General features: G+C 28.6%; 1 protein-coding gene across 1 annotated transcript; it reads right to left on the bottom strand.

Moving 5' to 3' along the window:
- Positions 1–369: 369 nt before the first annotated feature.
- Positions 370–801, bottom strand: LOC129962367 (uncharacterized). The gene has a single exon (XM_056076114.1). The coding sequence runs from the start codon at positions 799–801 to the stop codon at positions 370–372; it is 432 nt and encodes a 143-aa protein (XP_055932089.1).
- Between the last annotated feature and the right edge of the window lie 13,076 nt (positions 802–13,877).

Below are 13,877 nucleotides of genomic sequence, written 5' to 3'. Positions count from 1 at the left end.
GATTGAAATTCAGAAGAATGCTCCTTAAGCCACTCGGTAGCCACTGAATACCTGTGTGGTGGAGTATTATCCTATTGGAAATTGTCCATGTCCGTCAGAAGGCATACAAGGCATGAAGGAGGCAGGTGGTCAGAAAGGCTGTTAACGCACCGCTGACTTGTCATGGTCGAGTCTTGACGTATCAAAGGTCCCATCTCATGCCAACTGCACACGTCCTATACCATCACAGAGTCTCTACCAGCTTGAACAGTTCCTTGTAGGCATGAAGGATCTATGTATTCATGGGGTTTTCTCCACGCCCATACACGGCCATCCACTCAATACAATTGGAAGTATGACTCGTCAGACCAGGCAACGTTTTTCCGATCATTAAAAGTCCAATGACTGGGTTGGCAAGCCCAAGAAAAGGAAGTGCAAAGCTTTGTGCCTTTGAGTAAACAATGGTATACGAGATGGTATGCAGCCCATATCAATTAGGGTACGTTGCACAGTGTGAATTCTGACACTTGTTGATGGACATGCATTCAAATCCGCGGCAATTTGAGGAAGTGTTGAACGTCTATCCCGTGTAACAATTTTTTTAAGCCATCGATGATCCCTTTCTGTCAAGGTCGTTTTTCGGCTGCAACGCTGTCGGAGATTTGAGGTTTTACCGGAAACCTGATATTCGCGGTACACATTTGAAATGGTCGTGTGCGAAAATACAAATTTCATCGTTGCTTCGGAAATGCTGCGCCCCATCTCTCGTGCGCCGATGATTAGTCCCCGTTGAAAATCACTTAAATCTTGATAACCTGACATAGTAACAGCAAGAATCGATGTAATAGCTGATCAAACACCTGTGGTCTTACATATGTAGTTTCGACCACATCGCATTGCACTGATTGTTGAACACTTCCATTATTTGCATACGACCTGCTGTACCAGTTTTTCTGGCTCTTCATTGTAGTATATTCGATGGCAATTATGGGTTTAAAACAAACAATTTCTGCTTTTCAGTTGCATCCTTTTAATTCTTTTTAGAAAATATCTCACCAGTAATAAAGTATGCATCTTTCTAGACTCATATGCACATTCTAAATTGTCAAACCTAAGAAGCAGCCAAATCGCTGGATGGTTCAATTGCTTAGTCGAAGTATTCGTGTTGTTATTGAAAAGAATATGGAATCAATTATTCAGCAATGGAATGGATGCTATAGGAATATGCAGATATTACGAAAGTTTATCATTTCATAAATATCAATAGCACTGTAGAACATAGAAAGTAAAGAAGTTGCAAATTGCATACTGGAAGGCTCTGTTTTTTCTTAGATGTATCCACCTGAATGAATTCCTGCAATTCCTGAATACCTGCCAAAACCATATTTCTTCAAACTGCTGTAAAAAACTTACTTATGTTGCTCGCTTGTATATCGTTAAAGTAGCTAAGGTTTTAATAAAAAACCAATCAGAGAGAAAAAAGAAGTCAAAAACACATGCTTGATTATCTTCAATAACAAAGAAGTTTGGCACAAAATATAACTATTGGACTATTAGGAAAGATCTACAAGAAAAATTTTCTGTTTTCTCTTCACTGTTTGCATTTCCTGTTTCGAAATATGATTGCTTATAAGAATTGTAAGCAAAAACTTAGAGAGTTTTAAGTATTTATTATTACTGATTGACTAATTAAATAAATAATGACATCATTATTGATTTGCTTTAAATTATTCATTTGCACTGAGATCCTGTTGCCATCTGCTCTTTTTAAACTCTTTTCAACTCAAATGAAATACAGACACTCATATAAGACCAGATTATTACAACGATATCAAATGCCGCCATCCGTCTGGAAAGGGCTGAGATCGAAAACATTAATTCTTTAATTCTCAACAGAGCCTTTCAAACGTATATTTCAGAAATGCCATTTCTTCTCTAAACAAATGGTGGCAAACTAGCATTTCAAACTCTATTTAACTCATTATTAACGGAATTTTTGTCATCCGAGTTACGAAGTAAAACTAAATTTAGAAATTAACAATAAAATTTAACCTAGTCAAAGTTCGTCAATGAGGCAGGAAAACAAAATCACTGCTCTTTTAAAAGTTTTCCCAAAGACCTGGTCTATGTGAAAATTGGTATTTGAAGCTGTCCCTCGCGGCAATTATCTCTTCAGATGTCAGTAAAATGTTTCGTATGCAAATTACCGACGTCCGTTCCCATGGAAACGGCTCAGCATAATCTAGATCAAATGCCAGGCAAGAATCTTTGACACTGAATAGCTCCCGAGGGAGGATGTTGAGAAAATTTGTGATGACGGATAATTTCATTATATTTTATGAATTCAATCTAATGAGGTAAACTTCCATTAAAGACTCAAGGGAGGCTTTATGTTTATTTATTTTCTGAATGAAATATATCACTGTTCTTAGATGAAAGCAATAAATGTTTGGATGTTTTTGTTTAATTGTATCATTTCTGCTATTTTAGAATTTTTCTATAACTTTTTTTGATATTTTTAAATGTGTTAATTTGTAAGTATTAAATTAGACTGAAAGGTATCAACCGACATAAAACTAATTTTAAACATGTGCTGCCAACTGGGGAAATAAAATATTATATGCAGTCACGTGAAAACGTGACTGTTTTGTGGAAAACAAAATGGTTAGTAAATTTTGCTTGCACAGTTGCCTTTCAGCTGGTCCCATGGCGATATTAATGGATTTATTTAATTGATAGGTATGACCTTTTAATTAAATTAGTGAAATCTGTTTTGCAACTAAAATATTTGTCTTAAAATTTTTGCATAGAAGCAACTGCGTTTTCACATAAAGAGAACGTAAACCAACACCATTAATATATTTAGAAATTATATAAATATTTTTCTAATGGAAACAAATTTATTCTATCAATAACATTAATAAAATGCCGCAAGAACAACAGGTGTTTTTGTTAATTTTTTTTATTCCCGCTATTTAAACATTTTTCTATAACGTTTTTTCGATGAAGATTATTTTTAAATGTCTACTAAATTTTGCTTCCACAGTTGCCGTTAAACTGGTTCCATGGCAATAATAATGCATGTTTTTCTGTAAATCATTATTTAATCGATTGGTATGAATTTTTAATGAAATCATTTAAATCTGTTTTAAACAAAAATTTGTTTTAGAATTTTCACATTGAAGTAGCTGCGTTTTCACACAATAGGAACCCAAACCAACGCAATTAAAATATTTTGAAATTTTGTCAATATATTTCACATGGTAACTAATATATACTATGACATTAATAAAATACACAAATAACTCAATTATATATGAAATAGCACTTTAAAAAACTTTGAAATTTTTAAGGAATTTAAAAAGAAAAGAAAATAGAAATTTTCTAAAAAGACAATAGAAATTTATCAAGATAATGAAAATAAAATTCATTTCGTGTTCAAGTTATATTTTCTTTCAACCTAAAAAAAAGATTTTGGCTATCAAAGTTTTTTTCAAACTAATTTTCATTAATTAATTAAATTATTAATGAAATAATTATATATATATATATATATATATATATATATATATATATATATATATATATATATATATATATATATATATATATATATATATATATATATATATATATATATATATATATATATATATATATATATATATATATATATATATACTCATAATAAAGTTCATTGTGTGTGTTGGCGCTCTACAGACCAGACCATTCAACCTACAGCTACCAAATTTGGCACGTGTATACCTTGGAGGCCGGGAATGTGCACCTGGGGGTTATTTTTTCGAATTTTTAATTAGAATTTTATTTATTTAAAAATTAAGCGAAATTTTGTCGTGTTTCTGCTATAACTTCCGAAAATATTACCGCACAAAAAAGATTTGAAAAGTTAAAGATCAAAAATTTATCTTTTAAATGATACCAATGTTTTAACCTTAAAATTAAATTTCTATTTTTAATGAATTTTTAAATAAATATTTTAATTATATTTTTCAACAATTTTTTTTCGTACAAAATAAAAATAAAATCTAAGCTGCACGAGCACGTTTCGCATTCACGGGAAAAATTAGCTTTTTTTAAAGTGTTGCCATCACATTAATTAAAGCTCCAATTAGAAATAAATTAAATCTTTTTGGAAATGAAATCTGCAAAAATATAATTTTCGGCACGTCTCTGTAGGGAATGAAACAAATATGAAATATTATTTTTTCTAAAAAATAAATTCAAGAAAAATTATTTTACTATCTTTTACACTCTCTATATTATTAATCCAATAAATCGGTTTTATTTTAAGGCAAGTTTTGTTTAATATGAACAGGATATCCATTCAAATCAGGGCCACACAGCTAATTTGTAAACCTTTAGTAAGACTCATATCTGCTAAAATGGTCTAAATGGAAAATTATTATATTTTATGTAACTTGATTCAATAAATGCTCTAATAATTAACGAATATTTGATTTTACATAAAGCTTCTGGTGTGTAAATCACGATTAACAAAATGTTCTTGAAACACTAATATTTTAAATAAGAAGAGTTAATTTCCAATCAACTAAATCAACCACTTAAACTGACTGATTTATGAAAATTTGAATATAACTATTCAATAAAAAAAGGATAATTTTAGATTTTCCATCGATTGTTTCAAAGAAAATAAGTCAATCAGCGCGCAGGTTTCTGAAGATTAATTGGCCTAAGATTATGAAAATGTTGAGTTTTTCTAAATTTTTAACATTCAAAACTTCATAAATTAGTCTTTGTTGATCGTGGAAAATAGAAACATTCATTCATTTATTTAAAATTTGTTGTATCCAGAATATTTCTCAGAATATGATACCTTACTGCATTAAATTTAGACTTCATAATTTTTGAAATATATTTATAGGCCGGAACAAAATATTATTATTGATTTCATTTCAATCCTTTTGAAAGCAAAACTAAAAACTGAATTTTATGCTGAATCTGAGAAATTTTTATTGAATTATTCTTTGAGATATTATATAAATTATGAAAGATATTTTGTAGTTCACATAAGACTTAAATACCGAGCGATTCTGTTTGCAATACTCATATTCAATAATATTAATCTATACTTATTATAAAGCTCAATGTCTGTCTCTCTCTCTCTGTGAGTGTGTGTGTGTGTGTGTGTGTGTGTGTGTTGGCGCTCTACAGGCCAGGTCATTTGACATACAGCTATCAAATTTGGTATATGTATACCTTAGAGGTCGGGAATGTGCACCTGGGGTCCCTTTTTTTGAAATTTTAATTAGAATTTTAATTATTAATTAAAAACTAACTTTCCCGCCAAAAAAATCTTCCATTTTCCCCACCACCAATTTTTCCGCCAAAAAAAATCTTCCATTTTCCCTACCGCCAAATGAGAAAGGCTTTAGTTTTTTTTTTCTCCCAACAGTAATGAGTCTAGGGTTAACATTTTTCGGCGGATTATTTCAAATGATTCTGTTGATTTTCTTAATGTTTTATGCATTTAAAATTAAACATTGTTAATTAATCCATGTTTCAGATTCATTCTGAAGTACTTTTGAATTAAAATAACACAGAATAAAGGAAATTAAAAATGTCTAATCTGTATAGCGTTACCCCAACTGGCGTAGAACAATTCACGCATTTGCGTTACCGTAAGTGGCGAAGAAATTCACGCATGCGCATTCTGATTGTTGCCATGACAACCGTTATCAACGGATGATTTAAATTATTTTTAGGTTAGTTGCATGCTTTTGAAAGTAAATTGTATTTATGTTAGTTATATATTTTTTAAATATGCTTATAGTTTTATATACATCGTTTTTTAAGTAGTTTTTTTTAACCTGTTTTCAATGATTCAAATTATTTTTAGGTTAGTTGCATGCTTTTGTAATTAAATTATATTTATGTTAGTTATATATTTTTTTGTATATGCTTATAGTTTTAAGTAGTTTTTTTAAACCTGTTTTCGACCGATTATTTTAAACGATTCATTTTATTTTCTTAGTGTTTGATGCATTTAAAATTAGACATTGTTAATTAATAGATCTGTTCATGATGAATCTGAGAAAATTTTGATGACAAATTCTTGAGATATTACATAAATTAAGAAAGATATTCCTTAGTGCCCATAAAGTTTAAACGCTCAGTGACTCTATTATCAGTAATCATATTATTAAAAAAATGCATTGTTTCAGTAAAAAATATTTTTATATTAACTGCAGATTAATCATTTACACTTTAATTTAAAGCACAAATTCTACGAGGGGTAACAGAAAATTAGAGAGATATATATCACGTTATGACTGAAGGCCTTTATAAAATTATGAGTGAATTATATGACTATCAAAATTTGAAGTTTTAAAATATTTTGCTGAAGAATCTATTAAAGTTGGAATTGCGTAAAATATTTAATGGTACGACCGGTGTTTAACCCCCTGCTTGGCAAAATTTTTAAAAATCGCCAACAACGGCCTGGCGAAATGTTTAAAAGCAAAGGAGCAGATGTTCAATCATAGTGCATAATAAAGATTGCCAGCTTTGGTGCGTTGTCGCAACTTGGCGAAGAAGGGGGTTAAACTCCGGTTCAAGCTATTTAATTATTAAAATTTAAACGAACATAAAGATTGGCGAACCGGTTGGTCGCCAAAGGCGGCTAGTAATAAATAAATAACAATAAAGATGATAAATAAAATAAAACGCTTGGTTTTTTTAAAAAAATATCTTTATATTAATTGCAATTTCATCATTTCCACTTTAAATTAAAGCTGAACTTTTACCGGAAATGACAAAGCAAAATATATATAGTTTAGAAAAATATATATAGTAAATTGAACGAAACGATCTAAACAACAGTATAAGTTGGTATGCCTATCAAAATTTGAGATTAAAAATGTTTTGTTTGAGAATCTATTAAGAGACCAGTTACTTAAAATATTTAATTGAAAATTGTAGCCAGTGGTAATAGTGGCGCACCGGCTGGTCGCCAAAGGCGGCTAGTATATATATATAAAGTACAATGTGTGTGTGTGTGTGTGTGTGTTGGCGCTCTACAGGCCAGATTGTTTAACCTACAGCTACCTAATTTGGTACATGTATACCTTGGAGGTTGGGAATGTGCACCTGGGGTCCCTTTTTTAGAATTTTTAATTATAATTTTAATTATTAATTAAAAACTAACTTTCCCGCTAAAAATATTTTTATTTTCCCCACCGCCAAATGAGTAAGGCTTCGGTTTTTTTCCGACGCTAATGAGGCTAGGCCTAACATTTTTTATCAGATTATTTCAAATGATTCTGTTTATTTTCTTAATATTTGATGCATTTAAAATTAAGCATTGCTAATTAATCGATCTTTCAGATTCCTTCTGAAGTACTTTTGAATTAAAATAAAACAGAATAAAGGAAATTAATCTATATTTCTAATCTACATAGCGTTACCCCAACTGCCATAGAAAAATTGACGCATTTGCGTTACCGTAACTGGTGATGAAAATTCACACGTGCACATTGTGTTCTGGTTGTTGACAACTATTATGAACGGATGAGGACTTGCTTTAAATTATTTTTAGGTTAGTTGTATGCTTTTGTAATTAAATTGTATTTATGGTAATTATATATATTTTTTGTATATGCTTATAGTTTTAAATATATCTTTTTTTAAGTAGATTTTTTTAACCAGTTTTCAACCGATTATTTTAAACGATTCGTTTTATTTTCTTAGTGTTTGATGCATTTAAAATTAAACATTCTTAATGAATCGATCTGCTCATGATGAATCTGAGAAAATTTTGTTGACAAATTCTTGAGATATTACATAAATTAATAAATATATTCTTTAGTGCCCAAAAGGTTTATATGCTCAGTGACTCTGTTTTCAGTAATCATATTATTAAAAAAATGCTTTGTTTCAGTAAAAAATATTATTATATTAATTGCAGATTTATCCTTTCCACTTTAATTTAAAGCATAAATTCTATGGGATTCTTATTAAAATTATGCCCTTATCTATCAAAAGCGTTTAAAAACATATTTTACTAGGAAGGATTATTATTCTTTTCATCCATCTTATTCGCAGTATTCATTTTAATTCAAATAAAATAATTAATTCGAACTAATCATTCTAATTTTTGGCAGGAATTATCATGCAATGGAAGAAAAGTTAAATTTAATATAATGATTAAAAAAATCATAAAAAAATATTCGGAATATTTTAGTCGCTATTTTTTCTTCAAAGGCAATATTATCTTTCCTATCACAAAAACACATTTTATCTGTGTGTACGAGTCAACTCACATCTTATCCAGTAATCGGACATTTAATAAAATACTAAATATATTATTAAAAGTAAAGCCGTATTTTCACATATAAATTGGAATATTTTAGTCTTAATACGTGAACTCTAAATGTAGCCCATGAGTTTAAAATATAATTTTTTTTTGTCGTCAGATGATTGAAATGAAATACTAAGACACTATTGGAAATCAAAATCGGTAATCTATATATTTTTAGGACAAAGATAAATCCTGTTAAAGAATTTGTTTTATTATTTATTCCAGAAATTGAATTTTTTATAGAAGAGCGAAGGTAATATTTTTTAGGTGATTAGCCGGTAAACACGGAACATTTGAGCTCCATTTGTAGTCGATACTTGAAAAGAAGATATTTTTATTTTACCCAATACACGCATTCACTCAAATAATTATTAGAAAACAAGTGATAATATTAGGAAACAAGTGATTATTGGAAAAATTATTAACAATAAGAATACATTTCATTGACGTCAGTCAATTCAAACAAAATTCATTATTTTATGAAATCATTGAATAATATCATTTTTTTCTATTATTAAAATTATTGTGATTAAAAATGGTTAAACTTTAAAAGATTAATTCTAAAAATATAATTGGATTAGAATGGCAATTTTAAATTTTTTTTTCAGATAAAATTCGTTTTTACATTCCTTGATAAGTTTTGTATTAGAAATATTTTTCCAACTTTCTTCAAATTAATAAATTTTATAATAAATAATAATAACAAATATTAAAAAAAATATATAAAATTTTAACTAAATAAAGTAATAAAAATATTAAGTTTTTCTATATTGACAGATCTTTGATTCATTCCGCAGTTATTAATATTCTTCCTCACTTACCTTTGTAAGACATTATTTCTAAGAAATAATTGAACAAAAATTTAATGTTTGCCCAACTTTTGCCTGTCACTCGTTTTTAATACTTTTTTAAAAACTTATATTACAGTTATAATTTAATTTTATTTTCATGCTTATTCAGCTTTGTTCTCTCGTCCTTATCCTTTGGTTCAATAAATAAGATAATAAAAATAATTTTGTGATTTCCTAAATTCCTATATTTTGCGCTAAGCGTAAAAACTTAACTCACTACAACTGATAATAAGTTGATTTATTTTTAAATCCTGCTTATAAATATATAAATCATTTTCACATTCCTTTCAATTTTTATTCATATGATATATTTTAATTTTATTAAGTAATAATTACAAATTTTAAATAAAATAAATTGATACATATTATTTATTAATAGAAGCCAATATTTCGGACAAACAAATTGGTCGCGAAATATTCGTAGTTTATAGTATAACGATTGCCAATTTTGAACTTTTAATCAATTTTTCAAAGCAAACATATGGATCTACAATCACCTTAAAAAGGTGTTCAAGATGGTGAAAGAAACTGTTTTCAAATATTTATCCCATTCTAGATTCTAGGGGATTCATCCTTTTGATCAACAAAAGTATTTTCATGTTATTTTTTTTTATTACGCATTAAATTTTATGTTCCATTTTGATCATGTAAATTTTACTTTTCAGAAATTATTCCTTGATAACACTAAGTACTAATTCTACTCCTAATTTCCATACGAACAAATGAGAACATCTGTGTAATCAGTGGATAGAATTCAATCAGAATAAACAATCAAGGCCACAAAACAGTTGTACCACGTTTTAATCTATATGTTATCTGACAAATCTACATTTCAAAAGCAAAGTATAATAAGTGATAAGTAAAATAAGGTTGTGCCATATTCAGCTGCAACCTTACTTTAATAACATGTATAGAAGGACAAGATTTAATCGCTTTTTTTGTAAAATTGTGTTATTTTTTCGGAGAAAATATGTAGATACGAATCCCATATTGATTACGTCTGAATATTTTTTTTCAATCTTACCTACTTACAAAATGCTCATTTAAATAAAAAAGAAATCACTAGTGCACTTAGTTTAAGATGCTATTCAAAACAATCTGCTAATATCACAGTATTCAATTTACAGTTTCGTTATCTATCATTACTTATATTTTTGAACTTACACTCAGTCTTACTGTGGTGGAATCGGATCTGAGATGGCACTATATAACATTGCCAGCATGAAAGTAGATAGAAGCAATGTCTAATAATTAGTTATAAAAATTGCTGTTTTTGTGCGTAAAATCGCTTTTTTTCAGGAAAGACATCTATTTAGATAAACTAAAATTCAAAAATATTAAATAGAAATACGTAAGTAATAAAATAAAGCAAAAAGAAGCGACTCGAAGCGGGACCCGCAACACACGTGTCATTCATCTTGTTATAATCCTGTACTGTACTGTCCACACATAGAAGTGGAGGCTGAATATACTTATTCTAATAGTAAGTGATAAAAATGTTTTTTAGCGTAAAATCACCATTTAATTAGAAAGATACCTGTATAGATAAACTTAAAAGACAATATCTTATATATATATATATATATATATTATTCAGAGGTATGATATCTGTAATGAAGTATTATCCATATATTTGTAGGGGGCATATATATATTTGGGCAGTCCTTTTTATAATAATTTTATCATTTCTGCGTAAATTTTTCGCCGGGAACATGTGAGTGTAATTTGTATTTAAATGCCTTAAAAGATGTTAGGCTAAATTGCAATTATCAAAAGTGAGAAGTAAAATAACTCTCATTGCTGCCAGTACAGCTTTTGGAAGATTTCGTTTCACGGCACGTTTAAGACTTCATTGGAGGAACCGTAAAAGGCAGGAAGAAATAGTCCTTTAACTACGCTATAAAAGGCTGGGGGCAATAAAGAAAAGTGGCCGAAACCCTCAAACAACACCCGGGAATCTATCGGACAGTTAATAAGTAATTAAGAGCACTACCGGATATTGGAGGGAAAAGGAGAACTATGTTCGAAAAACTGGTAGGCGGCAAAAGGAAGGAAAATTAAGAATGAATTTGAAAATACATAGCTGAAAATTTTGTAGTTTTTTCTAGCTTTTCCTTTACATTATTTTTGTTTCCAAGCTGCAATTGAATTTTTGCGAATTGTATTATGGTTGCGAAGGAAATAAAGAAGTTTTGAAGTGTATTGTAGAGAAAACACGCATTTAAATATTCTTTCGAAGAAACATTTTTATTGCTGCCCTAATATTTGCCTCCATTTGTTAATTTCCTATTACTGGATGAAAAATATTTATAGTGGGGAGAATATGTTTGCGTATTAATGATTACATTTAAAATATATGGAAAACGTTGATATATAAGGTGATTATTTCAAATTTTTAAGGGGATTGGGGACTCTGAAATAAGCAAAAATGGACGAAAACATGAAATTTTATTTTTATCGTTTCATTCCCAAGTAACGTATTTATATTCAATTTAAATAGTGTCATAAAATGTATTCTTTAAAAAAATTAATATTTGAAGGACTCATTAAAAATACATTTTAATTACTTTTCTCAGAACTATATTGTAATTAGATTTAAATATTTTTGAAGTGTTCCAGGTATCTTAATTTTTGAAGAAATTAAATAGAATTGATAACAAAGAATTGGGTTAACCATTAAAAGGAAATAGGGAATGCATTTTATATTTCATGGTTTCTTTAGATAATTAAAAATCAATTTTAGTTCAGAAAAAAATAAATTCTAATGAAAATTCAGTAAAATATTTCTTAAAAAATAGCATTTTATTAGGATTATAAAATCATGTAGTTTTATTCAAAATAAATTTATATTGAGCAATAAGAAAAAAAAATGATGGTAAAAATTAAGAATTTAGTCGCCTAGTGTTTTTGGAAATATAAAATATATATATATTTTTTTTAAAATAATGTATTCCGTTTTAAGAAGGTTTTTTTTTAAGTTGATGTACTTATATTTTAATACATATGTATAAAAAATTTCATAACTCTAAGTGCTTTATAGAGTCCACCGTCCCTTTTACTATTATCTTTAAAGAAACGTAAAATTGAAAGTCTTTGGCAAATATAGCATTTTGATTTTGAATTAAACTCGAGCATTACGAAACTGAAAACTGAAGAATATTTCGCTGTTTATAATGAAATAATCTATACGGCTCGAAACAATGAGAATTTTTTTTTGTTTCTGTGATCCTTAAATGCAATCTATACTATAAGCCTCGAAATCCTATATTCATAATTCAAAAAAAATAGCTTCATAACTTTTCCACTAAAACTAACGTGATATATGCAAACTAAAAATTTAAGAATGTGTAACTCATTGTAAAAGATTAGAAAGAAAAAAAAAGCTCATTAGTTTGAATTGCAAGGATATTGATGCAATTAATTCATCGAAACTAGAAGATCTTCATTATTATTTTGATATGTTTAATTTTAATTTTAATATACAATTAATATTAATTATTGTATTAAATGTAGAGAAATAAATGATATATCCAAAGAAAATTTACTTGCAAATATTATTAACAATAAAATCTATATTTTACACTTTTTGTGAGTAATGATATTCATACCATACAAGTTGTTTATGCATTATACAATAAATGAGTTGCTGTGGAGTATTTTATGGTATCTCCCTGCAATAGATTGCCAAAGGTTCTGTAAAGCAATGTTGGTATAATTCAGATCAAACGGAGGGTATCCAGAATTCCATTCATTTTATCCCATATACTGACTGGATGGTCATCATATAATTTCTTTCATGGAACCATTCATAATTTCATTAAGAATTTTCAGATAATCATACATTTCTAGATGTGTCGAATGTTAAAAACATCGTTTGTTTTTTAATATTTTTATTCGTTTCATGCATGATATACGATGTTACACAAGCACCGCCCAATTATCTTAGCAATTCAATGCATGCATATCCGTAAAAAGATGGAGTGGATTGCTGTAAAGAATACTTGTTGCAGAAAAATATTTGAATTTCCTACTTGTAATACAAAAAAACATATTTAAAAAAAAGATTTGGCGATACTGAGTATCGCCCTGCACTGATTTAAAACATTACAAGAAGTTTTGCATTATTCTTTTAAGGATTATAAGATATTTCTGAGAAAGTTTTGAATTACGTTTGAATACTGAAGTACATGGATATTTTAATGAGATTCCAACGCTGAATTTCTGTGGAAAATCTGCCAAAATTCTGTGAAAATTATGTTGCATTCATTTTCAAACTAGACAGAAGACTTAATCTATTGATTCGGTCTTTTAGATGATTTACATTCTGAAAAATCGTGCTTTCAAAAATGTGCCAATGTGAATATCCATAGAACTTCAAATGCATAAGTTTCGAAATTAATAAAACCAAACTAAATGGAGCCACAGTTACGCATTGAAACAGCGGCTCCAGAAGTCGAGGTTTATTCCACTTTGCCCCAAAACTACTGACTCAAATGTTTAAATTTAATTACCGCCATAATAAATCAAGTCATTTTGACATAATAGAGATGATCGCGTTTAGATCATGAATTCAAATTCAAATTATAGAATGATAAGCGCTGACAAGGAAAAATGTCGTCAACCGGTGTAATCGTCTGATCCCAATAGTCGCAGGATTTCTATCCGCATGGCTGCATTACTTGGAAAAGTTTTGCTATAATCATTAAAAA

This window comes from Argiope bruennichi, chromosome 2 (genome assembly GCF_947563725.1).
Source record: "Argiope bruennichi chromosome 2, qqArgBrue1.1, whole genome shotgun sequence".
In the NCBI taxonomy this organism is placed as follows: domain Eukaryota; kingdom Metazoa; phylum Arthropoda; class Arachnida; order Araneae; family Araneidae; genus Argiope; species Argiope bruennichi.
Note: the sequence above shows the minus strand (reverse complement) of the source record. Positions and strands in the feature narration are given on the sequence as shown.

Bases quoted from the DNA above. Each gene is read 5' to 3' on its own strand.
- LOC129962367 (XM_056076114.1), bottom strand. From the start codon at position 801: ATGTCAGGTTATCAAGATTTAAGTGATTTTCAACGGGGACTAATCATC.